Source organism: Hibiscus syriacus, unplaced genomic scaffold, assembly GCF_006381635.1.
Source record: "Hibiscus syriacus cultivar Baekdansim isolate YM2019G1 unplaced genomic scaffold, ASM638163v2 tig00110670_pilon, whole genome shotgun sequence".
NCBI classification, from domain to species: domain Eukaryota; kingdom Viridiplantae; phylum Streptophyta; class Magnoliopsida; order Malvales; family Malvaceae; genus Hibiscus; species Hibiscus syriacus.
The window spans coordinates 367244-395141 of NW_024062818.1; the positions used below are offsets into that span (position 1 = coordinate 367244).

Genomic DNA, 27898 nt, shown 5'->3' on the forward strand with positions numbered 1-27898 from the left:
GTTAGAGAGTAATGGCGTGTGTGGCCATCTTTTTTATTCAAAAAAATAATTAAATATATTTTTATAATGTTATGATGGAGGTTGATTTCATTTTAATAATCTTTCTTTAATTATTTATGGAATACATATACATTTTTATATTATTTTTCACTTCTTTAACTAATGATTAATAATGTTATTTAATAAACATCATTTAAAATTATATAACATTATTTTTTAATGATAAAATGTTTCTGAGAGTATAAATGAATTAATGAATTGATGGAAAGAAATAATACGTAAAATAGTAATTGTTGAATGATCAATTAGAACAAAACATAAAACTAAATGACTAAATTCAAAAGAAGAGAAAAATTAGAATTACACATTTATTCTATTGTAGTTGTATAACATACGATTTAAATTTAATCTAAAATAAATTTTAAATTAAAAATAAATAATAATAATAATAATAATGATCAAATTATACAATAGTTAAATTATTTATCTAAAAAATATATATATATTTAAAGTTTAATTTAACTTAGATAACTTAAATTTAAAAAAATAAGTACTTTTTTCAAACTAAATCACCTGCTTAGCCCAAAACTTTGACCACGGCTGACTGACTCAAGCGAATATGCCTGGGCATTACTATTGGGCTTTGTTAACCCAAAGTTTTCTTCATAAATTAATTCAAAAGCCATAATTTATAGTATTTTGTATAGCTGATATTATAAATAATTATAATTAAATTTGAATATAAATTTATAAAAAAATATTCAAATTGACTCCACTGAAATTTCATAAATTCAACTTAAAAATGTTCAAATAAAGTTTAAATGATAAATAACATTGAACATCTCAGCTATCTCAATTTTTTATTGAATTCGGTTGGACTCGATTGAATATTCATACCTACTTCAAACAACAAATCTATATATGAAAAGTTTGTTTTACAATTCTTATATTTCTCAAACATAATCACACACTTTAAATGTCACTATCTCAAATTGTTTCTCACAATATCCTTCAAATCAATTACCCAAAAATCCAAATTTTCATCCAACAAAAAGAAACGAAAAGAAAGAGGACAAGTTATGAATAGATCATACCCCACTTTTTGATACATGACAGATACTCCATCAATAGTATAATTCAAGGAGCTGTGCTCTTTCTATAAGCATTGAAAGGCATCAAAAAGTAGAGTATGAATCTTTTTCATTACTCAATCAATATATAAATATAAACTAAAAATAACAATAAAAATAAAATAAAAGAATCCCAAGCTGTTAGTCAAACAAATTCCCAAGAGCATTACGCTTGGCACATGGTTGAGGCAACACCACCTTTGGGATATCCCTTTGAGAGACTGCATTCTCTTGGTCTCGATTTGAAGGTGGAGTAGGATTCTGGGGACTACAATTGCTATTATTGCCAAGTACCAGCCCTTGCTTCTGTATATATTCCCATTTGTCTTGGAAGAGATAAAAGCTGGCAATGAAAGAGATTTCGAGAGTGAAAAGTATGGTCCATATAGCAGTGCTTTTTGATGTTTTCTTATGGTATGCTTTTAAGCCAGTGTAGATGTTAATAATCCCCATCACTGATATTATTGTTCCAACAATCCAATGTGTTAAATACCATGCAGTTCTTCTACTTCCTCTGAAAAAATAAGAAAAAAATCAATGGTAAAGAGGCAGCACCAAGGAAGCATGAAATAGGGTTGTTCGTAAAAACTCGAACCGCACTCACATCAATTTTCATAAAGGGATGAAATTCAGAATTAGACCATTAAGTAAGTTTTACGTACCTACGAGGCCTGAAGAAGCCAATGATGGCTTGCATCGAAATGGCAACATAAAGGGCTAACCCTAATCGTTGGTGATGGTTATTGAATGAATTCTCAAAGTTCCTGATGGACATGACGGCTCCCACTGTTGCAAGAAGGACCGCAAGTATCTGCAGAACATGGTGATAATGATTATGTGGAGAAATAGAGTGCGTCATCTCATCTCTCTTTTCTTCATATTTAAGTCTTCATGATTAAGTTGGTTTAGATCAGTTAATTAATGGGATGTTTGAAGAAAAATTCAAGGCTGTGGACATCATCATTAAAGTGAAAGTTGATTTATAATATCCTATGAAAAACGGAGTTGCTTGACGCGTGTACTAAACATTATCTGGATATTTTGTAGTGAAGTTTATCTTCTAAGATTTAATAAACACTCCTATAATGCAGAATTGTTGGTGTGAAAATTAAGGTTGTGAATTGTGATGGAGGTTAGTCGATCAATTAAGGAGGAGAGAGTTTGAAGAAAAACCTTTAGTAGTGCTCGCTGGTTTATTAATGAATGGATTCGAGTCCGACCATCGTATAAGAAACTTGTAATGAAATTAACAACAATCAGATTAAGAGATTATAATTACCCGGAGAATATGAGAGTTCTAGTAGCTTGGAAATACTTCGAAAAATATAAAATTCCAAAGGATTTGAAAATTTTTATCAACATGGACAATTGTTCTTTAATAAAAGATATTTCAACGCTATATCATCACGAAATGCTCGAACAAAAGGAAAGAAGAAGATGATACCTGGAATATAGCATGGAGATATAATAAAAATTTAAGCCTTCTCCCAGCTTCCTCTTTATCAGCCATTCTAATAGTAAGTATCCCAACAGGAATCAAGAATCCCATGGAAGCCCAAAGCAGAAGTCCATGAACAGAAAAATAAGATATCATTTGGGAACTAAGCTGCAAATATCAATGTTAATCAAAGAAAAACATGGTTAAAAATACTCAAATCATATATATATATAGGCATATAGCTATACATGATGCATAGGAATTTGGCATAAACCTTATTTGCATTTTGTTTAATGTTATTGTGAGTTCTGGAAGCAGTGATTCCTCCATGAGATAAACAAGAAACAAGTGGTGAAAGAAGAACAAAGAATAACACAAGAATGGTGATGAATGGCCTTAGAGAATGAGAAACTTGCTGCATCTTTATCAGTAATATCAAAGCTTGCAGTTGCAAAAGATCTGATTAAAAGACAACCCTCTTTTTCTTTTTGGACTCTCGAAAGGTTTGCATTTGAGTGGACATTAGAGAATTAGAGAGAGGAAGTGAAAGAGAAAATAGAGTATGTGAATGTGTCGGCTCTTCAAAGAAACTACAACTTTAAAATCTTTTTGTGTAAAGAAGCTATTGTGATATGATTACAATAGATGAAATACAAAACAAAAAAGGTGGTGCCACGTACCATTCATTCAGTATGGGCTCAAGGATGTATAGAAAACATGGGACAATATTCATGGTGGTTGTAAGAACAAGGTTATTTTATACATTAAAGGATTGGATATACCACTTAATTAGTATCGGTCGTCATTAACGGATCTATAAATTTTTCTCTTAGACACATATATGTTAATAACATAAAATTTTGAATACGGGTGTGTAACATCTCAAATTTCAGATTTACCTGAGAGACAAGTAGATCCCGCAGAATTTAAAAATTCAAGTCGTTGGGCTTAATTAGGTTGATCTTGAGCCTAATAAGAAATAAAGAGTGGATTTTGCATAGTAGGAAGATGAGAAGAGACCAACAGTGTAATTACCCTATTTTTTAAGATGAGAGCTTTTATATTCTCTCATTTCATTTTCTTCCTCCTCAAGCTTTTTAAGCCAAGGTGAGTCCATTGAACCATTTCTTACCTCTTTCAAGTTTAATTTTCGTTCTTAATCCCTCAAGCAACATGGATTTAATAATTCAAGCCATGAATTCTTTGTTTGCAAGAGAAAATTGGGGGTTTTATCATCCAAGTCATGGTGGGGGATGATTTCTAGTTAAAAAAGTTCATTTTCATGATTCAATCAGCAAGGTAGTGTATTTTTAATCCTTTAGATTATTAAGTTTCCATGAATTTCAAGAATTTGCTAAGATTTGTATAGTTGAGCATATTAAGGATGTTTAAACATGATTTCAAGATTAAATCACATTTTAGGTGTTAAGGAAGTTCTTTTATGACACCTACGGACCCAAAATAACTTACTAGAACTTCATAATCAGTTTAGGAACCAACCCAAGTCATTTAGGATGATTTTGGGTGTTTTCTTGAGCCTAAAAAATAATTTCAGGGTTCGAGTATCGATATTGGGATGAACAATATTGATACTGGTTAAATTGGGGCTAAAATTAGGGTTTTAAGAGGAGAGTATCGATATTGTCCCTGTAATATCGATACTCAGGATAGCATTATCGATACTGAGGCCCCAATTCTGTAGCAGAATACATTTTTTGTACCGATGCCCATGGGGTATCGATACTTGACCCTAGGGTATCGATACTACAACTAGAGTATTAATACTACCCACCTAAGATGATCAAATTTGACCCAATTAAGGTCCGTAAAAGCTTGGGATGTTCCGTAATGATAAATCTTAGTCCTTGAGGAATAAAAATGGCCAAAGGGGCCCAGAGACACTCATAGGAGTGGATTACAACCAGTGTAACCAAAAGCAGGCATAATGCGTCCAAGTATCTTCAGTATGCATGTATAAGATATTTATGGATGAAAGATCAGTGGACAGGGTGTACCGTTGAGAGCTAAGAATAAGAAATCAGTTTATGAAACAACAGTGTCGTATACCACAAGAACGACTGAGAGTGTTGGACGCATAATATTAGTGAATAGAGTATCGCTACCCAAAAATAAACCTGAGTTAGCTATCGGGCCAACTAGAACCAAAACCAATAAACAATAACCTCAGTAATCATCGTGAAGTCTCGAACGCGTAGAGATTTCCCCAGAGTCAAAGAATGACTGAAATACCCTTAAGTAGCGAGCAACTAGACCTGTACAAATTATCAATAATAACTCAGAACAACTAGGAAAAAGAAACAACAACAACTAGGATGTCATAAAACTAACCTTTATGTGACACTCGAGAAACAGACAGGACACCCGAGTTACTTTAGCAATAAGGCGATTGTCTTGTTGTTAATATGTACAGTTTTCATTCAGTGCCAAAGCACTTCTTTTGCTAGCTGGGCGCAGATGCCCCGAGACTTGATGGGGTGTACATTTCTGATACAGCTCCGAATTTCACCCCATATATTCGAGGGGACGGGTATACATTTCTGATAGAGTTCCAAATCTTACCTCAAGTACCCGAGGATATTCCGGCATAATATAGGGGTGCGTGAGCTCCAAGATGCAGCCTCTAAGCCACACCATGATGTCTGCCACAACTTTATGCTTTTTTTGTTGTGTATCATATATTAGTATCTGGTAGGTTAGAGGGGTGTGTGAGCATGAGATGTAGCCCTTCAGTAGCACCATGATGACTACCTTAGCTAATGTATAAGTCGCAACAGAGTTAGGATTACATTCAGATAATGCACAACACAGTTAGTATACATTCAGATAATGCACAATAGAGCCAATATCGTATTTAGATAATGCGTAGGGGGATTCAGACATTAGGGTTAGAGACCCCTACTTCAGAGACAGAACAACTCCACCTTAAGTAGGTAGCACTTGATCTAGATCATGCTTGAACCTACTGCTTAGAGTCACGTCTTCATCATGCTTGTGTTTATCAAATTCTTATGATGCTCTAGATTAATGACTATACTGCTGGGCTTTGTAAGCTCAGCCTTCGGATGTTTTTCCGTTGGCAGGTTAGTAGCATGAGCAGTTCGTGGAGCAGCGTCGCTGCAGGACTTCCAGCATCTCCTTCAGAGTATTGTATCGTAGTTTAGTGGGCATATGTATTCATATTACCTTACTTATGTATTTAGTTTATTAAACTCAGAGTTGTATTATTTTGATTTTAAATTATGTATCAAGGAGATCTGGTTTTGTAAATTGATTTTCATAACAATATGTATGTTTTATTTATGATACCATTCACTATGTTTGAAAATCGATCCAACAACGTAACTTATATTATCAAAGCTTCAATGGAAAATAGAGAAGCCGAGACTAGCATGAAGAACATCCATTGAATTATAGAGTTTTTTAATAAAAAGAAGATGAGTGGGAAAACAGGTGGGCTTTACAATTTACATACATGCATGTGCTAGTATTCGCTAAAATCAAAGTTAGTGATTGAATAATGTGGACACATATTTTCGTCCATGTGGCGATTACATTTATATTTATGTGTTATTATTTATAATATATATGTGTATACATATCATATGATTTATTATAAATTATATAACACATTTCTTCATTTGGGTTTTATTACACTTTGTATAGGCCCAACAAAACAACCCTCTTCACTCCTTGATCCAACAGTGGCCCAATATAATAGCCCAGGTAGAGGATTAGGGTTTCTAGAAACCCTGGCTCTCCTCATCTTATGCTTCCAGCAGCCATCAACAATGACTGTTGGATCTAGGTGAGATCCAACGGTCCACAGCAAAGGTATCAAGGGTTGTCTCCAAACCCTAGTTCCAAGCTCTATCATCACTGCATTCCACCCACCGTGGACTCCTCGCCACCCACGCATCTCACTCCGAACATTTCGCGCAACACAGCAACGACGTGGGTACCCAGGACTCATCCACAACCACGCAACAACCCCATCATTCTTGGCCTCCAACCGACGTGAGCATTTGGAACTCCAACAACCGGAGTTCTCTGGCGCACGCATCACCAACGAGCACAACAACTAATATTAGTATTTTAATCGAAATAAAACTCCCAAAAATAGGAGCTATGCCTACTATAAATGCATGTAATCAACCCCATTTGTAAACACGGATTTTCATACGGGAAAAATACACAAATATTACGAGCAAAATCGAAAAGCAAGCCTTGTAATTTTTTCGAAGCTAAATAAAGAGAAAAGGTATAATTTTTACCTATTTGTCGTTCGGTTGCTTGCATGTAGTCTTCTTTGCCCTCTGATTCGAAAAGAAACCGAACAAAAAACGTTTTGAGCCAATGATCAAAAGGGAGTTTTCGAAATTTTAATTTCAGATCTACGCTCCCCAGAGGCTTTTTTGCAAAAACAAAACACGTATTTAAACCGAGAGAACGAAGAGCTTTTAAAAAATCAAACTTTTTCCGAGTTTCGTCGCCGATGAACAGCGGCGGGATCGCCATAATCTGGGTTGCGCGGCGGTTGTTCATCGTGCATGAAGAACACGATGAACATGGGCAGAGGATTTGGTTTTTTTTATGTTTGATCTGGTTTGGGGGGATGAAAATGAATTATGTTTATGGTTATTGGTATTTATAGTACCCATCCAGCCGACCCATGACCTGACCCAATACTATATGACCCGCGTGTTTCCAAAATAAATAGGGTGAACTCCGCTTTTGGACCTCGTGCTTTTGAAAAAGCTTATCTGGACCCCGAATTCGATCCTAAGCCCGAATTTCTCTTTAAATTGACCCTAGAATTTGACTTTTTATTTAATTTAGTACCTTTGTTATTATTATATATATTATCTATTTATTTTTTTTATATTTGTATATATTATTTTCATTATTAGTATTTCTATTACTATTTCTATTTTTAACGTTATTTGTATTATTTATATCTTTTATTTTTTCCTTATATATTTTACTATTTTTTTATATTTTTTCTTTTCTTTATTTTTATCCTTTTTATCATTTTTATCCTTTTACATTTATTTTATTACTTTATTTATTCTTATTTTATCCTTTTTTACGTGCATTGCTATTTTTCTTTATATTATTTATTTAATTTTGTATTTTTATTTTTTTATTACTTTTACTTTTTTTATCGCTCGTTTTTGTGTTTTATTTTTTTTATCTTCACTTCATTTTTTATATCCTTTTATTTATTTATTATTTTATTTTCTTCATTTTATTTTATTACTTTTTTATCTAACTCTTTTCTTGAGTTTTTAAGGGTGCATTTTTAATCAATCAAGGGTAAGTTTTGAATCGTTATTTTACCTTTTAAATTAAACTTTTAACTTTTTTAAGTAAAGACAACTGAAAATTACACAGTACCGAAAGGGGCAATTCAAGAGTGTTAACCCTTCCTTGACTGTAATCGACTTCCGAATTCGACATATCATTGGTAAGACGCAGATCAAGTAAGAAATAAGGTATCCAATCTACCTATTCGTTTTATAATAAAAGATCAGTGACGACTCTTAACCCACTTATTTAAGTCGAAGCTCAATTCCGAAACCCAACCGAAAGAGGGTTCCGACAAATAACTTAGCCAGGGCACTGCTCTCGACCAAGTTCTTCAGGTTCATGATAATATCTCGCAGAGAAAGTTTACATATAAATGAATATTGCTCAATCCCAATTCTCAAAATTAATCTTGTTGAAATGTAGTAATTTGACGGTCTAATTATGAATATCATCAACTTTACACAGATATAGAAGATACTTGTCAGAAACTAGTGCAATTGGATAACGTTAACCTTGTGTATAGGATGGTTATTAGTCAAGTCAGGCCGAATACCTGGCTCATTTAAACACCATCTGAGTACAACACCCCTCCAATCACACAACTCAAGATATGTATAGAAAAACTCAACTCAGACAAAAAGTCAACCCGAATTTTAAGATAAATATTTGCACTATAAATATATTTGAACAAGAAACACACATATATATCTAATTTTTATTAAATAAAACAAGGACATTATATATATATATATATGGGTTTCATAACAATTATTCTTAACTATACAAAGGTCAATTATACTATTATTCCCACATTTAATCTTGTACTTTTGACCCTAAAACCTAGACCCAACTTTCTCCTTTAAAAAATCCAACTCAACTCAAAAGTAAAATCAACCCTATAAAGTCGGGATTATTCAGATTAGAACCCGGATCCAAGTAAAATATCCAGCCCTTGTTTTTCATGGCTGAGGGAGGAATGCAGATTTTAGCAGGAAGATGCAGGAAATCAAATAGAAAGAGTTTTCAAATATTAAACAATACATTAATGTTAAAGACAAACGAAAATCATATAGTAAACAAAATGAGATATTAAAATCCAAAAGATTAAAAATGTTCTCAAGCAAAACAATATCCGATCAACAAACCTATAGATGTTCGCTACCAAAAATTGTAGAACAACAATTACCTTAACTCTCTCTCATTCATCAAATGAAAGAAATTACATAAACAAGTTGGGCCTCGATGCCTTGTAGGTTGTCTTCAGCTTCCTGGTAGGTGGCCTCACCTTCTTGACCACCAACGGGAACTTGATTTTCGAGTTGTGGAACTGCTTGGTGTTGTCCCTCTTGCATAGCTTAGCCGGGATAGTCGCGGTTTTGATAATCTGGATGCAAGGGAACCTGACTCTGTGACGAGAAGCCATCTCGGTGTACATCTGTTCAACAGCTCCGTTCAAAGTAGTGTCACGGTATTCCTTATACATGTTGTGATAACCAGTACGGCTTTGATACCGAAGCCAGATACCATAGTTCTTGATCTTGGTAGGATTCTTCTCAAAAATCTGCAGAAAGATTTAAACGAGAGCATTGAAAAATAAAATCAAAGAATGCACCAGAAATCATTTTCCCTCGGGTGTATCAGCTAATCAATGTGCAGCCACTAGGTCCATTACCATAGAGCTTTTCTTTTTTGACAAAGATTCCAATGTATAGTGTAAATGAATTTCACTCAACAAGCAAAGAAAAGAACTAGGGGATCCAAACGAAGTAAAATTTATAACTTGATACAAGCATCAAACTATAAAAAGTTCCAAACCTATTTTGATTCCAAGAACTGCTTTTCTAATTCAGTGTAATTTGCACAGACATGAGCTAAATAATGGAAGTTTGCACAAAATAGTTTCGAACTTTAATCAACATGAAATCATTACCTATAGCTTCTATTTTTCGACAAAGTTTCCAAACTACAAAAAGTAAATGATTTCCAATCAACAAGCAAAGAAAAATTTATAACTTGTTGAACCCTGTAATTATAAATGTTTCAAACCCATTTCAATTAAAAGAACAGATTTTCTAATTCAGTGGATTTTGCACAGACTTTAACTAAATGTCGGTAATTTGCGCAAAATAGTTTCCAACATTAATCAAATAACCCTAAATAAAAAATTAAAGGCATACAATAAAAAGAGTGCTTATTCCTATTGAAATTTCAAGACATCATCCCACAATAAATCAGTTGGTAGAGGGTACATTATCAAATGGATAAATACTAGTCGTATATACCTCGTTGATGGCAAGGACTTGGCCATTGCTCTTCTTAACCTTCTTCAGCTTCCTCAAGAAGTACCTAACAAATTTATTCAACACAAAAAAAATCAGAACCCATCAACAATTTCAATCAGAAGTAAATTAAATTTAACCAGAAAAAACACAGATGGCAACGAAAATAATCACTAACCAGAACTTGGATTTGGCCCGAACCTCATTGGTGGCCCAAAGCTTCATCCTGTAAATCTTGGGATGCTCATCGCTCTCCGTTGGGTGAGCCCTTCCAACAACTTGGAACTGGTGAAACTGCAACATAAACAAAACAAACAAAAATCAAATACTTCCATTTTCTAATACTAATTACAGCTAACAAATTCCAAACAAAATCTCGAATGGATCAAAACCAAGCATGACATAACAAAACCGCCATCCAATCTTAAGAACAATGAGTGAAACCACTAATGATAGTAGAATTCAGAAGTCAAAACAGGGAAAAGAAGAAGGAAACCGGGATGATCTGAGAAGAGAGAAGGCGGTGGGCAATTACCCTGAAAGTAACCATTTTTCGAGTAACGATAATATCTGAAGAATTCACGACCTCACCCTCCCAATTAGGGTTTTGTTAGATCAAAAGGTTTATATAGTACTCTGGATTCGTTGAATCGGGTTGGGTTTTGTCTTTAGATTAATTTTAGGGTTTTTTTCAATACCCATGTGGATAAATTATTTGGGTAATAAGGCGACTCGTTTTTTATTTTGGAGAATACGGTAAATACTACATTATAGTTGGAATTCGTCACTCTTGGATATTATTTTTAAAATGTCTCTGAGTTATAAGTCCCACATGGGCAATTATTTTAATGTCATTTAAAAATATTTTTTAAAATTACAAAAAAAAAATTAAAAAAATCTTTCAAATTAAAACAAATGGTCTTTTTGTAGTCGTTGCTCAACGAATAGATGCAAGGTGACGAGTTCGAGAAGATAAAAATTTAAAAAAATAAATTTTAAAGAAAAATGAATTTATTTATATTTTAAAAAATACAAAGTAAATAAATAATTGAAAAAAAAATTATTTACAGAAAAATTACAAAGAAAATTTATTTATATTTTCGAAGTTCTTTATGACGCCAAGGAGTTTTCGAATGATAATGGCGTGGGGTTCATATAGTACGCCAGGGCCGTAGGTCTTAATCGTTGTCTTTGTCTTCATATTGCCGAAGAGGTATACTTAACACACTCTGAGATCGACTTTTGAAATACAATGATGGGTTTATGATATTTGACGTCATCATTTCCGTTACTGATTCGACTTGGTTGCTACTTTGTTCACCACATAGGATATGATCTCACTCACTCGCAACCGCATGTTCTGTCGAAGATGCTTGACTGTATTGCGGTGTATCCCATGAACCTCCAACCCAAGTTGGTTGATTCTTAGTTAAAGTATAATATGGATGATAGAAACCGAAACTAGCCTGAGATGCATAATAGTAATCTTTAACTGCAGATGTTGAATCAAAAAACGACGACGATTCTTTCTTCTTGGACTTAGACTTGGTGTATGTGGTTTGATGATGTTTTCATTCTCCCCTCTTTTGTGGTGTCGTGAGATATGGTTTCTCATTTGCTTCGTAATTTTAGAGATTGAGAGATTGGTCAAAATCTAGGTCCGACAGTGTAATATCGTAACGCGAGGGACTGATAGTTTACGCTGATTCCATTGTTGGATATAGTAAGTGAGCTTCACCGGCCAATTTTCGGAATGTTTCCCACGTGTATCATTTCTATGGAGGGCGTCCATATCAACGATATGCGTAGGAATCGACTGATGCAACGCAAACTGTCATAAAACTCTATTAGCGGCGTGCCACTCAACAATCGCAAAATGTAATAACGGCATCGTGACACACCATAAATCGGACCTCTAAAAAAATCACGGTGGCAATAACTATTGTATCTCGTCATCAGCATATGGAAGTCAAGAAAACTATAAGTATTAAATATCAAAGTTAATACATATAAAGTTAAAAATTTTGAAAAAATAATAATAAAAGAACAAATGTATACCGCATATCAACTGATGATATTGATCCTCATCCATATTTCTCGTGCAATGGCACCCCCCAACTTCATCTCGTTGTTTTATGACATCATCTAAAATATTTTAAAAAAATATTATAAACAAATAAAAAAGTAATTAAATTAATCAAGTTCAAAAAAATGTTAAACAAATGAAGTTAAAAATTTTACATCGGCTTTTCGACCGAGGCTGATGTAATTGGCATAAAAAACGGGAATCAATACCAAGCCTAGGACTGTAGTAGTATTAGATAGCCTGCTACATCTGCTTTTCGATCTAGCTGGATAATTGCAGCATTGCAAAGATCCCAATATAGAAAGGCTAAAATCGTCGAGCCCCAACTAGTATTACGACACACAGTGAAGTCTTCCAAAATTTACAGATACTGAGTGTGCGCCAAATTACCTGATTTATCTGGTAATAATAACCCTCCGATTAGTCGGAGAAGATATGCTCGGGACGAAAAAATAACCTCTTCCTTGATAGAGTTGTCTGTCACTTGGAATTCAGATTACAACCACGTCATCCGTACACGATAACCCTTGATTACATCGGATGGTGGCACGTTGCCCAACACTTGGTAGACCAACATTGTGGGATTATAATTGTTCTGCCTCACCACGAGGCATTCACAGGAACACTAAGTCGGTAAACAATGTCTTCTATAGTAATCGTCGCTTCACCACTCGAGAAATGAAACATGTGCGTCTCAGGCCACCAATCTTCGATCAGAGCTCAATCAACACTGAGTACACTTTGAAGCCACGTAAAATATGGCTGGAAATAGACCGTATTGCAACATATATATATATATATATATATATCAAACATTCGCTGATGCGGATATATGTATGTCATCTTGCTCTGACGAATACTCTATTCAATTTCTTGCCAGAGTTCGATCAATGAAATATGAACGTTATCCAGGAGCAACATTTCTTCTTGGGAAGCCATTTTTGGAATGTTCACAGAACATAGGATTTTTTTCACAGTTTTTTTTCGGATTTAGAGTTTGATGAAAAACCAAAGCCCCTATTTATAGTCTTAGCCTCAAAAGTTATAAACGGCTAGTTGGTTCAAAAAGACGAGTTCTAAGTGATTGTTGCCTCTGCCCGTTAACCAACAACTACAAAGATGGTTAGCTTTTTTGAATTTAGAGGAACTCGTCACCACTAATTTTTTTAATTAATTTTTTTTTGTAATTTAAAAAAATAAAATTTTAATAGAGGTGACGAGTCATATTAATGAAATTAAAATAATGATTCACATGAGGTTCACAACTCGAGGACCATTTAAAAATAATATCTTATTGAACTCATCACTTCGAGGTGATGAGTTCCAGTTACACTGTAGCATTTGTTGTATTCCCTAAAATAAAAAACAAACCGCCCAATTACCCAAAATAATTTACCCGCATGAGGTATTGGGTTAAAAATATCTAATTTTAGGGTTATCAAATGTGTTTGGTAAAATTCCAAATGTAAGCCCAAATTGTTATAAATTGAGTAAGAAAAATAGAATTTTTAAAAAAATTAATTAAAAAATAGGTATTTTGAACCGTAATCATTAAAATTATCTCTAATTTTTTTATAAATTTTGACAAAATTATTCATAAAAATTGAGATATAAAATTTTCAATAATTTTATGTGAATTTTACCAAAATCGTGAACAACTACCAACGATATAAGTACTAAAAATGTAGGATAGTGATCACAAAACCAATCTTTATGTATAATACAATTACACGGTTGAGGGAAACAGAGCCTCTCCATTTTTAGTACCTTAGATGCCGTTGAGAGTCACCACCACTCTACGAACTGTCGGGGCATTGCGATGCTCACGAAGCCAAATGCCCTGCCAAGTTCCCATGTTAAGCTTTCCATCTGTAATAGGAAGCCTATAGAATAATAACATGAAGATAGGGTGAAAATGGAGACTGAAGACCAGATCTTCCCAGCCAATTCAAAGGAAAAAAATAGATGGACCTCATCGAACTGAAATATACGCACGTTAGGGTACAGTCAAACATTGATGATTTGATATGGACTGGCATGTCATCTGGGCCTTCAAGCGTATGCTTCCAAGGCGCGGACCTTCCCTCTGGAACTATTTTGTTGAGAAATGTATTCGTGTCTCCACGAACATCCGAATCATAATTCTCATTGATGGTAAGAGAAGCACTTGTGTGTTGCAGGAATAGATGAGCAAAACCGCTCTTAAATTCTGATAAATCGGGTCTAATTTCCTTCAATATCTGAGACGCAACGAGATGGTAGCCTCGCCGAAGAGTAGCGGTCTTCTGATCCCATTTGGGGCGTTTCCGGAAACGGTAGCAGCCATGGGATTGGAATCGACGGACGTTGTGCTGTATTGTGCTTTTACCCACGCTGGATTCGGTGAAAATAGTGCGGAGGTTTGTTGCATCAGCATCATTTTGATTCTCTTAAACCTTGTAATCTAACCTACTTCTTTCAAATAGCTGAGCTATTTGTCATTGAGTTGCAGAAGCCCATACCTAGAGCAGAGGGTGTTTCGAACGGCCTTTTATATGCTGCAACTTTAGGAACCCTTTTTTCCCTGACCGAAAGCCGCTGTGGACCTGGTGGGAGCTTGGTTTCACTTTGTTTACTTCGTTTCTAATTGAACTTAAAGCTTGAAACACGAACTTGTTAAGAAATCCATGTCTCTCTCACTCTGTACAATAATGGTGGAAGAAGAAGAAGAAGAGAGAGGGGGTTTAACGGGAGTTAACTGCCACAGCAAAAACTAATAGAGATAACGATAGAAACCTTTCTGAAAACAAACTAAAAATTTAATGATTGTATTACAAATTTCAAAAAGTTGAGTGACTAAACCCTAAAAGTTTAAAAACTATTTATATACTTTACCTTTAAATATATAAACGAGTGAAATTAGCCATCATATTATCAAAATGTGAAAGCGTTAACGTTTAATTGGACTAAGAAGCACAATGAATCCCGACTTCTTTGTATCTTATAAAAAATGCAATAACCAAAATCAATCTAATTCTAATTATTAATCTACAGAGCTTTTTATGCCAGAGAAAACCGGAAAGAGTAGATAATCAGTTAATTACATCAAAAAGAACAATAAATTACTCCTATATCACATCCAATTAATCACAACCAAATTATTTTCTCTACAAATTTAATTTATATGAACATAATTCGAAAACAAAAGCCATGTATGAGCTATTTTTACCATCGATGCCAGTTTGCAAAAGATATAGAAAGCTAACAGCATCGCCAAAAAAACCATAGACTAGGTTTCAAAGTCTTTGAAACCATATTTATAAGAAAACCCCCTTCTTCCAGCTTCCCACGTCTGTACAGTTTTACAATCACAACAACCAACACATAATGCAGAGAGATTACACCAGGGCACATGCACAACTCGGTAAGGACTACTTAGAGACGAGCGGTCGTCCACGTCCTATTGTGAATCCCCTAGTTCCGTCAGGCATTCTAGGGCCCGGGGTGGCTTTGCTGGTTCAATGGCATGAGATGAGGATGTCGTTCCATGGCCTGTATAACATAATATATTGAAGTAAATTATTACCATATGAGAGAAAAAGGAAAGAATATACAGAAAAAGATTAGTGCTGCGGATTGTTCTGATACCAAGTCCACTGGTACCACCACGTGTTTTCGGTTTCCTTGCACGTCCTTTGTTTCTAGGTCGCTGCCCATTTTTCTCCTTGGACAAATGCTCACCATCCTAAAATGTAAAATTCAATTATGCCAAATTCAAGAAACCTTCAGGAACATGAAAACTGAAAATATAGCCCACCTCAACATCCGGTAAACCTTCATGATGCTGACTCAAGGTATGATTCTCATCATCTCCTATTTGATCAGATGCTCGAGCATTACTGTTCTTTTCAGGCTCAGGTCCCCTCCAAGGTTGCTTTCGCAGAGCATGCTTGCCCTATGACAAGGGAGAAAAATTAATACCAGATCATTCCTAAGTTTGAATAGTAAAACAAACAGGAATATCACCATTCGCTTAAGAAGCTTAACATGCATGCCATTTCTCCAGTCGCGTTCATCATTAAAAGTAGTCACCTGGTCCCGTATTCAAAGAAGGGCTCAGAATCAAGTATGAAACTAAGTAAGCCTGATTTGGTTAAGTGGACGACTTTGCTGACACTTACAGCTTTTTCAGCAGCCTCCACGGTCTCATACTCTACTAGAGCATGTAACTAGAACCAAAAACAAGGAAATTAAGACAGAACGAAAAAAAAACAATTAGTTAATCAAAAACTTCTGAGTAGATAGAGTCCAGTTCCATACCTTGCTGCTGACCAAGATATCTGCTCTGGCATTTTTCTTCGACTCTTCCACATCATGAGGATCACGGAGGGATATGTTCTTTATGCTGAAAATTCAGAAAGTGATCTACAATCATTCAAACCAGGAAGCATAAACCCCAAAAATAACATCAATAATGAATGGACGTGCTGTCCTTTATAAGAAAAAAGACATACTGTCCAACTTCACTAAATATCCTCCAAATGTTATCAACTGAATGATCCTCGGAAAGGTTTTCTACCAAAACAGTGAATAACTAGGGTCCACAAATTAGATGTCAATTGAAGAAGAAAAAAACGAGAGTGAAGTCATTAAGTTCCAATGTTCCATAAGAGAAGTACCTTAGGGTCCCTGACCTCAATGGGTGGAAGAGGATTGCGGCGCTTCACCTTCCCATCAGAACTAAGAACCTGAAAATTTTCAAAAAATTTGGAAATTACATAGCAGAAAAAACAAATAAATTCTAGATCTATTTGAATTTCAATTGTAGTCTTTGAACCCCTACAACATCAGCCAGTCAGGGTCATAAGGCAGTCCTATAAAATGGTTGTCTTTGTAAGAAATGAGAGTCTAGAAACATACAAGCATGGACGACTCTTTAAGCGAGGCAACTATTAATGGATAGCTTCTGGTGAGTCTTCTCATTCTCCTAAAAGAAGCAATCATCGATATAGAAACTGCAAGGAATAAAAAATAAAAAGAAATGTATGAAGATAATAAGGTACCATGATAATAGGAACAGCTATTTCCATCTGAAATGTGAAGGCTAACCTTACTATAATAATAATAATAATAATAATAATAATAATAATAATAATAAATAGCAACATCAATTGTAGGTTTATGTGACCAATTTTGGCAACCATCCATTCGGGACATGAATATATGAATTCACTGTTCTTTGTTGGAGAAAAACTCAAATGATGATTTTCTGAGGGTTTCACTCAAAACCACCCGCAAAATTAAACAATCTTATGTAATTCATGGATTTGAAATACATACTTATACTTGTTATTTATCAACTCCATCATTTACAAATTTTTATACATCGTCCATGTCTGTCCATTTACTTCAAAACCAAATTCAAGTCCACAGTCTTCAATCTTCCATTTAGTGAAAGCAGTAAAAAATTGAAATGTGTGATATTGCGGAATCTCCTTTATTGTCTTTTAGTCTTTTGTGATATTGGCATTTTAACTCCATGGTGATCGAACAGGTCTGGTCATTTCCACAGAGCAAAACTAATCGAGGCTACCAGTCAAAACGCAAATTCAAACGTGAAATCAGCCTTCAATACATTTTGCAGATGGTGTAATCAGTCAGCAGCCTAAATTCTTAATTCTAGGCAGTAAATTGTATTTACTCACCAAAACCTTCTTTGTTCTTCTTAATCAGACTCATCATATACTTATCCGTCGGCAAATTTTCATCGCTAAAATAATATTCCACCTAAAAAATAAATATAAACTACAACTGAGAATCAAATATCAGTAAACTTCATCTAACAAGAGGCAGAAGTCTAAGGGTCAATAATTCAGGAACGCAGGGAGGATGATTTTGAGGCCTTGCCTGCTTAATGATCTTGTTTTTGAGATCATCGGTGAGGACAGCATTCGCCGACGAGTTCTCGTGATTCTGCTTTTGATCCCGATCTTGACCGTGAGCGTGGTCGTGATCCTCATCGGACAGCGTAGATAGATCTCGATCTCCTCCTCCGTCTCAGCGGATCCGACGTGAACGAGATCAGGAGAATCATGCGGCGGAGAGAGCGGCGTAGGGCCGGCGGTGACGGTCGTAGGCTCCACGTGGCTGCCCATCTCGGAGAGAGAGTAGGGAGGCAAGGAAAAGTAAATTATTAAAAGGAAGCAAAAAAAAAAAAACGCCCTCCCTTCCTCTTTATTTTTCTTTCGCCTGCTCTCTCTGGAAAAACGGAATGCATTCAGCGGGACCCTTTTATAGTGAAACAGAAAATTTTCCAATTTGATCCAACAAGGGTGTTCTTGTCATATTTGACAAAAATATTGATATTAGAACATCTAAATATTTTTAAAAGATTTTATATTTGTATTGAAATAAACATAGATCTTTGGTTAGGTATTTTTGAAATTTGAAATTTAAACCTTATGATTTACCGATTTATGAATTTAAACTTTTAGATTTGAATTATTTTAAATTAATTTTAAAATTTTCAAAATAAATTTCTTAAATGGACCGTTAATTTTTTTAAAATTCTAATTGTAATTACAAGTATTATATTATAAATATTTTTTTAATAAAAATTAAACAATACAATATACAAACAATATTATAATACAGAGTAAATTATACCGTTAGGGAACGTTTAGTTCACGGAATGTAAGATTACCAGTGGGAATAAAAGATTACCAGGGAATAGGATTACTGGAATGTTGTATTTTGTGTTTGGTTGGTTTAGCATGAATGTAAGATTATCGTGTTTGGCTAAAAGAATAAAAGATTATTGGAATGTATATTTAACCAAATTGTCCTTATTATATATTTGTATACTATTACAAATTGTAAAATATTTATATATTTTTAAAAAAAATTAAATTCATAATATTTATATAATTTTTTTTACAAAATTAAAAATATAAAAAATGTTTAATGAAAGGGTAAAAAAAATTTTAACTCCTGAACTTCATATAAAATTTTAATTATAGACTTCTTTTTGTAAATCTAAAATAATTTAAGGATAAATTTGTAATTTAACCTTTTTAGAATTTTTATTATTCAATGACAGAAGAATAATATTTTTGAAAAAAAATAAAAAATTAAGGGCATTTTAGTCCAAAACGCCAGTAATGTTACAATACCTAAGGGAAAAGAGGTAATGAAATTCTCGATAATATACCCTAAAAAATCTACTATTGGTAATAAAACATTATCAGAAATGAGATTCCCGACCAACTAAACATGGGAATGTGGGATTCTCATCCCATGGTAATCCCACAATCATTGAACCAAATCCTCTTAGTTTTAAAAGAAGCAAGGCGTAAAGGGTATTTGAAGTTTAGGCGCAAGGCGTAGGGTAAAGGTGTGTCTTTTGTAGGGTAAGGCACAATTTTATACTAAAACACCTATATATCAATTATACAATATATTTTATACTTAAAACAACTAAATAGTCATATTATAGATGTTTCAATATCATAATATTCAAGATAATTACACTAATAACATACATTAACATAAAAAAAACATAGTTCAAATAAAAGAAAGATGTTCAAATACTTAACACCAACAATATAAACAACCATAATATTATATAATATACTTTAACTATAACTATATTATAATATTTATAAAATTTGAATGCCCTTTAAATGAATATTCACAATAATAAATGTAGGCAATAAACTACAACTTCCAATAAAAACAAACCCCGCAAATTTAATGTCACACGGTCATTATATATTAACTAAACGTAATTATAATTAGTAAATATTTAATGCAGTTGAACAAATCATCCTTTAGAATTTTTGAAAATTTAAAAGTAATCTCTAGTCTCTACCATCCAACGTATATAAAAAGTATAATTAATTAAAAGTAATATCAATTACAGGTTTTAATTTAGAATTTCATTTTCCTTGGTTAAGTCACAGAGTTCTTAAATAGACCATTTGTAAACATTTCTCCTTATTTTTTATCTTTATCAATTAGTATCTTCCACTTTTTTTTTTAAAGAAAAAACCCCTAAAAAACTCCCTTAGCGTCTTCTCATCCCACAAGCCATAAATTGGCCAACATCAGTTTCAGCGTCCTTTCTCCGATCAGGGATTACAAATGGAAGCATAAAGTCTCTCCAAAACGTACCAAATGAAGACTGTGGTACCAAAATCAATATTTTTTATTAATTTATTTCTCCATATGCACAAGAAGCGCAGCGCCTTCGCCCATGTAGAAAAATGCTAAAAATGTCGGAAAAGCGCGCCTACTGTTCATCGCCTCGCCTGTGTCGCAGGGGGCGATTTTTCCGACGCCAACCTGCGTACAACGCCTTAGGCATGCCAAAACGCGTTTATTAAAACTAAGATTATACCCATGATCATTTGATAAATATATGGATGTGATAATTAATAAAAAAAATATATAATTATATAATTAATTTTTATTGTTGATATATTTTATTACTTTAATGTTAATAATTTTTAATTACATGTGTTACTGTCTTATTATAAATTTCAATTTATTGAATTAAATTGATAAAAAATTTAATAAAGATCAAACGTGTAATTATATTAATTTTGTTAACGGTCATACTACTTCTCCGTCAAATGTTATCGGTAATTAATATCATTTAAAAAAATAGTAATATAATTGATAAAACTAAAAAAAAATTGATAGCTAGATTAAAATTTATCCATAATTAAATGATCACGAATATAATTTACATGTATAATTAATGCAATATTACAATTAACTAAAATCAACCATTAGAATGTGTTAATAGACACGTTAACAATCAATCTATTCAAACCCAACTTAGAATAGCTCTAGACAAGACTTATCTATAATAAGACTTAAATAATAATTTAATACTAATAAATCTAAAAACGCGTAACCCTGTGTGTTGAGAGGAACCAGAATCTGTGAAACATATTATTGTTCAAAGTTGCGTATTAACTCCGCAGGCATTTGTTGAGTTGGGTATCAACATCTCTTTTTCATGTTTCACATGAGCGGAAACAATGGTTAGCCATGTTGTTTGAGAACACGAGCATCGAAAATTATAATTGAAAAATGAAAAATGCAACTTAAGCTACCTTCTTTTACTCAAAGCAAAGCTCCAAAAACACATACAACGAAACTTGGGATATATTTGCCTTTGCCGGCAACTAAAACGCCTTAAAAACTGAAACCTTACATATTGCAAAAGCATAACTTTACCCTTTAACATAAACTTATCTAATTTTAAACCAAAACCAAAAGATAAGCCCAAAAGGCAAGTCCAAGCCCTAACAATATCCGAGCCTCAATTCTACCGGATCCCGAAAACCAAACACGAACATCGTCCACCACCGGACCGCATAGTGAGCTCATATCGTCGGTTCGGGTATTGTAATACACGCTGTAGAATGCGATCCGGGTCCTCTCGGCCTTGGCTGTGAAGTTGACATTGGCGACTTGAAAGGTGGAGTTGGAATCCGGGGTGTAGTGAAAACTTTGTGCCTGATCTCCTGCAAAGGCCATGACTGCTAGTGGTTCCTTGCATTTATCCCTAGCATGGCCTAAAGAAAAGGTCAAGCTATATAGCTTGTTTGGTGTGGTTTCGACCATTTGGGAAATGATGCCTTCCTTGCCCGAGACTAACTCGACGGCACGTTTTCCTTCTGGCACCGCATAGTGATTGGAGTCAATGTATCGAACCGCTCTGTTCGATTCGACCATCCATCCAGGTAGCGGGATGTCTCTTCGTCGAGGTTGGTCGGTAGCAGGACACCAAGAGATACGTTTTGAAACATCCAAGGACCGAACTCAAAGCCAGCGTTAACAACTGCATTGTCTGAAGAAAACATAGCAGCAAAGTGAACTCGATCAACATCGTGAGCGAAGAAAAATAGCCAGCAAACCCCACTAAAATAAATTTTAGACGGGATCAACCATCTTTGGTCAATTACAGTTTTGTTGATCAAATTCGGAATTTAGTCCTTATATTCTAATTTCACATAATTTGATTTTTTTCTTTTACAATATCATTAATTAGTTCAAATAATTAACACCGCTAACTAATATATTAACAAACTAACCTAGATTTCTTTTAAAAAAAACCTTTTAACTTATTATGCTAACATAATTTTTTTAGTTGACAACAGTAATTTAAAGAATAAAGAAATATTAACTAATGAGACCAACTAATAATAAAAATTAACGGGTCATATTATGTCAAATTAAAATACAATGATAAAACAATAAGACCCAAACCGTGATTTGACCATCCTTTTCAATGATAAAAAATATTAAACCTTTAAAAGCCATGATTTTGAACAGCAACATTAGCGGAATGCGTATATGTTATTAATAAATTCAAATTATAATCACTATAAATTACTAAAATGAATTCAAGATTTGATGTTGCCTATGAATGACTATATGGTTCACTTATCCAAGGGCTTTGTCCAGTTGTCCTTCCGAATAATTATATAATTTCTGTTAAGTCCTTTCCAAAATTAGACACTCTGGCCCTCCTAAAAGTTAATAATTCAACCGACCCGTAACTATAATTCTTCCTGCACTAATCGCAGGATCTTATTTTTCCGGTACTGCGGCACTGATACTGCAACTAAACGAGCTTTTAACACCTTCGGTGGAACCCCACACACCGAAATCACGCATGCATAAAGGAAATAAAGTGGATGAAAAAGCAAAAGCAAGAGAAAAAAATAAGGGATTTGTAGTTTCACTTACCCTTGGGCGTATCGGGGGTGACGAGTTTCTTGATGGCGATATCATCGATGATGGGCCCGCATTCCGGGTCATCTTCCATGCCCGGATTCCTAAAAACCAGCCGCGCTTTGTCCTCCTCAGCCTCGAAAGAAATCGAGTACGGGTCCCACCCCTGCACGTTGTACAACGTCTGCAGGTCCACTGTCCGCGATGCGGGCGGCACGGACACGTTCAGCGACTCCAACTGCGCGCAGGTGCGTGCCGCGCTGAACGTGATCGCGTACGTCGATCCTTTCTCCACCTGCACTTCCTGGCTGATCTCCGCGTCGTTTCCCAATCGAACGGCGTGCGTGCCACGGGGCACGATGAGTAACACCCCGCCGCTCACTTTCTCGCCGGCCGATACCAGCTCCACCATGCCCTTCGTACTCCAGCTGGGGATCTCGGTGGGGCCGTCGGATATTGAATCGCTAGGGAAGCCGTTCGATGGTCGCGTTTCAAAATCACCGTTGGCAACCAGCCCTACAAAATAATTTACCATTTATTTTTGGCTTCCATGAATCATCACAAAGGCAAGCTTGCATATCCGTACACGTGCGCATACGGATGACGGCAAGATAATTTGACGATTAAGTAAAACACATGCGCGGATCTCTCTAATCGTCATCGGTTGATTCACTGGTCCATCCCACTATCAGACAATAAATGAATTGATAACAATTACTTTGGATAATGCTATCCAAGTTACTAGCCTTAATGTGTAGAAGAGTCTCATATCATAATCAAATCAAGGAAATTACAACGTAAGGAATGCAATATTTTAAAAAAAATATGTATTATTCGGAAATTTAAAAAATTTAAAATGTTAAATTAAATTATTAATATAAAATATTTAAAAATACTATAAAAGTTTAAAAATTTATAAATACAACTCGATCCATCTCCATCTCAAGCCAAAATAATGAATGAAGAGGATAAACCCTAATACGGCCACTTGCATAGACAGGGACATCAATCCAATATCCAGATAAGGACAAAAATAATTTAAGATTTTGATTCGATAGCACACTAAAAGGGACGTGGACCGGACCCACCCAAGTTTGTTCAACGTGTGGGTCCTACCCCACCGATTCATCCCATATTTCTATAGTCATACCTACTTTGACTAAAGGTAATAAGATAATAAAAAAATATAGTAGATATGTGTGCACCTTTTTCTCTAAATTCCTAGTACATAATAGTATGGATTTTTTTATCATATAAAATTCTTTTTTTGAGAAATACTTAATAACTACTATGATCTCGGTGTTTATGAGTAATACATTAGACTTTTGTGGGACAACTGTGAGCTTATCTGGGACAGTGTCCTGAAAACACGGAATTAGAGAAACAAACCCTACTCGTTGGTTAAATTAACGGGAAGAGGATGATATTTTTGGCGGGAATATGACCAGTTTGGTTATTTCACTTACCCCGAAATGAGGGGGAAAGGGCAACATGAAGGACCCATTTGTCAAAAATTCTCACTATTATTCGAACTTTACCAATTTTCCACTCACACTGTTTCCTATGCTTATATATATATATATATATATTCGGGTACTTCTCCTGGTCTGTCATCATTTCACACTGCAAAGTTTACAAATTCAATACCTGTACCTTGCTGGATACACAAACTTAATTTATAAATAAAAATTTATTATTATTTTAATAAAATCGATAAAAAAATTATTAAAAAATTATTATTTCAATCTAAAATATTAATATTTTTTAATATTTTCAGTAAAATACTTAATAATAACAAAACCGATAAAATTTTCTCGGACATGATAACAAAACCGATAAAATACCTAATAATAACAAAATCGATAAAAATAATAATGTTTACTATAATTTTTTACCAATTCCGTTAAAAAATAACACCAAAACCATTAATGATTTTCATTAGGCGTATATTAAAGTTGCATTTTCCCGCACCTTGGTATAATCAAAACATACTCGTAAATCATTCAACCACTTTGTGAAAATCTCTAGTTCACCCATATGTAAGATGAAAGTAATTAACGATATATTTCCACGAAAATTAATAATCTCCTAAAATTATATCCTCTGCTTTCGAGATTTAAAGTTAAAATTTTACTTTAAGAAATATTACTTATTTTTTACCACTCAACCCAATAAAACATCAATTCTTCACAAATAAGTAGGGTGATTAATAATGTAGTGTAGGCCACAATGACAAGGATGAACACGGATAAGATATTTTGTCGATCAAAATTTGACTCAAATATTTTATCAATCTATTCATCATTTGATCTAAATTTATGGGGTTTTACTTTTACTCAATTCGATTTAAATTTCTAGATAAACCCGTTCTTTGAAATAAACTCAAATAAGATTCACCGTTCCATTAAAAAAATCGGATAATGACATTGAAAATAATTCAACTTGGAGGAATTATTGTGATGGGTGAGTTAGATTTTCTATTTAAAGCTTTAGGTTTGTAAAATAAATAAATAATTGAATCTGGTAATAAAATAATTTTAACTAATTAATAAGCATTTAGAGCAATAACATTCGTACAGTTTTGCATACTAAATGTGAGAGCTGATCTTCGACAAACACTCAATTATGGTGGGACAGGCAATCCGAGGATCGATGGCTATATTCTAAGTCTATTTGAAATTAATCCAAAAATATTTCATCATAACATTTTCTCACATCATTTTTAAAAGGTGAACTATACCTAATACTATATTCTAGTTTCATTTTATTCGACCACTGTTAAAAAATATATAGATATATTGATGTGATATTTTTCAAAAAAATACAATGATACCGTGTCATTACATTACGATGATACGTTATAATCACCGGAAATTTTTTAATAGGGGCGACCAAAATATAACCATATTTTTGAAAAAAATAATTAAATGACCAAAACGGAAAAAAATAAAGTTAAGGTACTAAATATGTAGTTTACACTTTTTGAGACTAAGGATACTTAATTTATTTTAATACAAAATTTCTAGCTTGGACACTATCGAAAGCTCACTCTTAAAACATATTCCAGTAAAATGGGAGTGATTTAATGGATTTATCCGGGGGGAAACAAAAGGAATCATCGAATCTGCTGGGGGGACAAGCAAAGGAAGAAGAAGGCATTTGCTGGGAACTGAATGAACAAAGAATCGTTACTGAAATAAATGGGCATTAAAACGTGGGAACCTAAGTTTTAAAACCGTGAGTTTATTAATTACTCCTTGAAGAAATGACCTCCCCAATGGAAGAACTCAATCTATTAGCTAAAATCAACTGAAACACGATTCATAAAGCTACTGCAGCTAGAGTAACAAACAGATCTCAAACAATAGCAACAAACCAAGAAAGAATAATCCACGAACAATGCAAATTAGAACTTCAAAAAACGGAGGGAAGTGATTGTACATACCATCTTCAGCTAGTGATGATGAAGAAGAATGAGCAAATATGAGCACAAAAACGAAGACCCATTTGCTTCTCGACCAGCTCTCAGCCATTGGTAAAGTCCTACACCCTTTCTCCGGAGTTGCTTTCTTTTCTCTCTCTCTTTAATTATTGCTCTGTTTTTATGATGGGAGCAAGCCAGGGCAGTGGGTGCCTTTTATCCGAAAATTTGAGTACTATATCGTCTTTTGCAATTTTTCGACTATCGAGATAAACTGTTACTAATATTTATTTCAATTTTATTTGAAAAAATGACTATTTTTTCCGTAAAAAAAGTGTGTTCCCACTTTGCCACCATGATTAATAATGGAGTTTAGATTCCGTGAAGCGTGGTCTTTCGGCGGGGGCAGTCTACTGCCGTGTGACCCTATGTTGACAGTGTTCAAACCAATTGCCATTTTCCCTTTGGGTTCAACTAGCGAAACTTTCGGACCTGGTTCCATTGGTATTATCAATGTAGCCATTTAGTTAAAGTGGAAACGTTGCTGTTTATTGACACATCTAAACGCTACACAATAATGTAAACTATATTTGGGACGCATGTAAACACTGTATTGTAGTTGTATAAAAGTGTAATTGTCACCTTTGTAATTACATAAATATAATTTTAAGAAAACTAATTTTTTAGATATATTTGATCTATATGGTATAATTATTTTGTAATTCTTTGTGTAATGTTTAGTAATACAAATTGTAATTATATAATTGTATAAATTTAAATTTTAAATAATGTTTTATAATTGTACGAATCAACTTACTTTATTGGTTAAATGAATCGTTGTTATTCCTAGAGATTATGAGTTTGTACACTAGCAACTGCAACATAGTGATTGAGCGTTCATTGTCAAGTGATTGAGAGTATTTAATACATATACTATTTTATAATTACCTTAATTTAATAAAAAAAAATATTATATGGTCTACTCGGTGTATCCATTTACTCTTTCTCTTCTTTTTTTTTTCTTTACAATTTATGTTGTTTTTTATTAACCGAATAAACTTTTTATTTTTTGATTTTGTTTAATCGACGAAGGTACCAGTTTGTTATTAGTTACCAACCGTCGGTTGTCTTTTTTTTTTCTTTTCTAGTTTTTTTAATAAGAATAATTTTACTTTTGTAACACGTTTATCTTTGTATTTGTGTCACGTTTATCTCTGTCTTTTGGTAGTTTTCGATTTTTTTGTCGTTGCTTTCGTTTAGCTTTTTTCTCATGGTTTGATTTGACATCACCACAACTGATTAAGATGACACTTATTTGTTATCATGTTAATCTTCCCTGGTGATAATGAGACTTATCTTTTATGTTAATATTAATGAGACTTATCTTTTATGCTGATAATGGTCTTTATTTGGTATCATTTAATATTTTGAGTTGTTTAATTAATTTTTAGCATGATACCAAAAAATAGTCCCAACGTTTATCAAAAT

The 27898-nt window shown here is 33.8% G+C and overlaps 2 protein-coding genes and 3 pseudogenes across 2 annotated transcripts; all 5 read right to left on the reverse strand.

Annotated features, from left to right (window-relative positions):
* Positions 1–1026: 1026 nt before the first annotated feature.
* LOC120137439 (cytochrome b561 domain-containing protein At4g18260-like) lies at positions 1027–2989 on the reverse strand. Its single transcript, XM_039153183.1, has 4 exons — positions 2843–2989; positions 2575–2736; positions 1793–1941; positions 1027–1644 (listed from the first exon to the last, which is right to left on the reverse strand). Exons 1-4 carry the CDS (start codon positions 2987–2989, stop codon positions 1272–1274), a joined length of 831 nt encoding a protein of 276 aa, XP_039009114.1. The 3' UTR covers positions 1027–1271.
* Positions 2990–8988: 5999 nt separating this feature from the next.
* On the reverse strand, positions 8989–10814 carry LOC120137418 (60S ribosomal protein L18a-like). The gene is made up of 4 exons (XM_039153168.1): positions 10711–10814; positions 10354–10469; positions 10179–10242; positions 8989–9457 (listed from the first exon to the last, which is right to left on the reverse strand). The coding sequence occupies exons 1-4, from the start codon at positions 10723–10725 to the stop codon at positions 9116–9118; spliced, it is 537 nt and encodes a 178-aa protein (XP_039009099.1). The 5' UTR covers positions 10726–10814; the 3' UTR covers positions 8989–9115.
* A 3169-nt stretch (positions 10815–13983) lies between these two features.
* On the reverse strand, positions 13984–14680 carry LOC120137440 (annotated as a pseudogene).
* Positions 14681–15532: 852 nt separating this feature from the next.
* On the reverse strand, positions 15533–18395 carry LOC120137415 (annotated as a pseudogene).
* A 2945-nt stretch (positions 18396–21340) lies between these two features.
* LOC120137423 lies at positions 21341–26577 on the reverse strand (annotated as a pseudogene).
* Positions 26578–27898: the final 1321 nt, after the last annotated feature.

What these genes read in the sequence shown, in the direction of transcription:
- LOC120137439 (XM_039153183.1), bottom strand. Translation starts at nt 2,989, where the DNA reads ATGCAGCAAGTTTCTCATTCTCTAAGGCCATTCATCACCATTCTTGTG. An exon ending in TTAAACAAAATGCAAATAAG is followed by an intron (nt 2,737 to 2,842) that starts GTTTATGCCAAA and finishes TGATATTTGCAG; the next exon opens with CTTAGTTCCCAAATGATATC. An exon ending in ATCTCCATGCTATATTCCAG is followed by an intron (nt 1,942 to 2,574) that starts GTATCATCTTCT and finishes CATGTTCTGCAG; the next exon opens with ATACTTGCGGTCCTTCTTGC.
- LOC120137418 (XM_039153168.1), bottom strand. An exon ending in CGGGCCAAATCCAAGTTCTG is followed by an intron (nt 10,243 to 10,353) that starts GTTAGTGATTAT and finishes TAAATTTGTTAG; the next exon opens with GTACTTCTTGAGGAAGCTGA. An exon ending in AAGTCCTTGCCATCAACGAG is followed by an intron (nt 9,458 to 10,178) that starts GTATATACGACT and finishes ATCTTTCTGCAG; the next exon opens with ATTTTTGAGAAGAATCCTAC.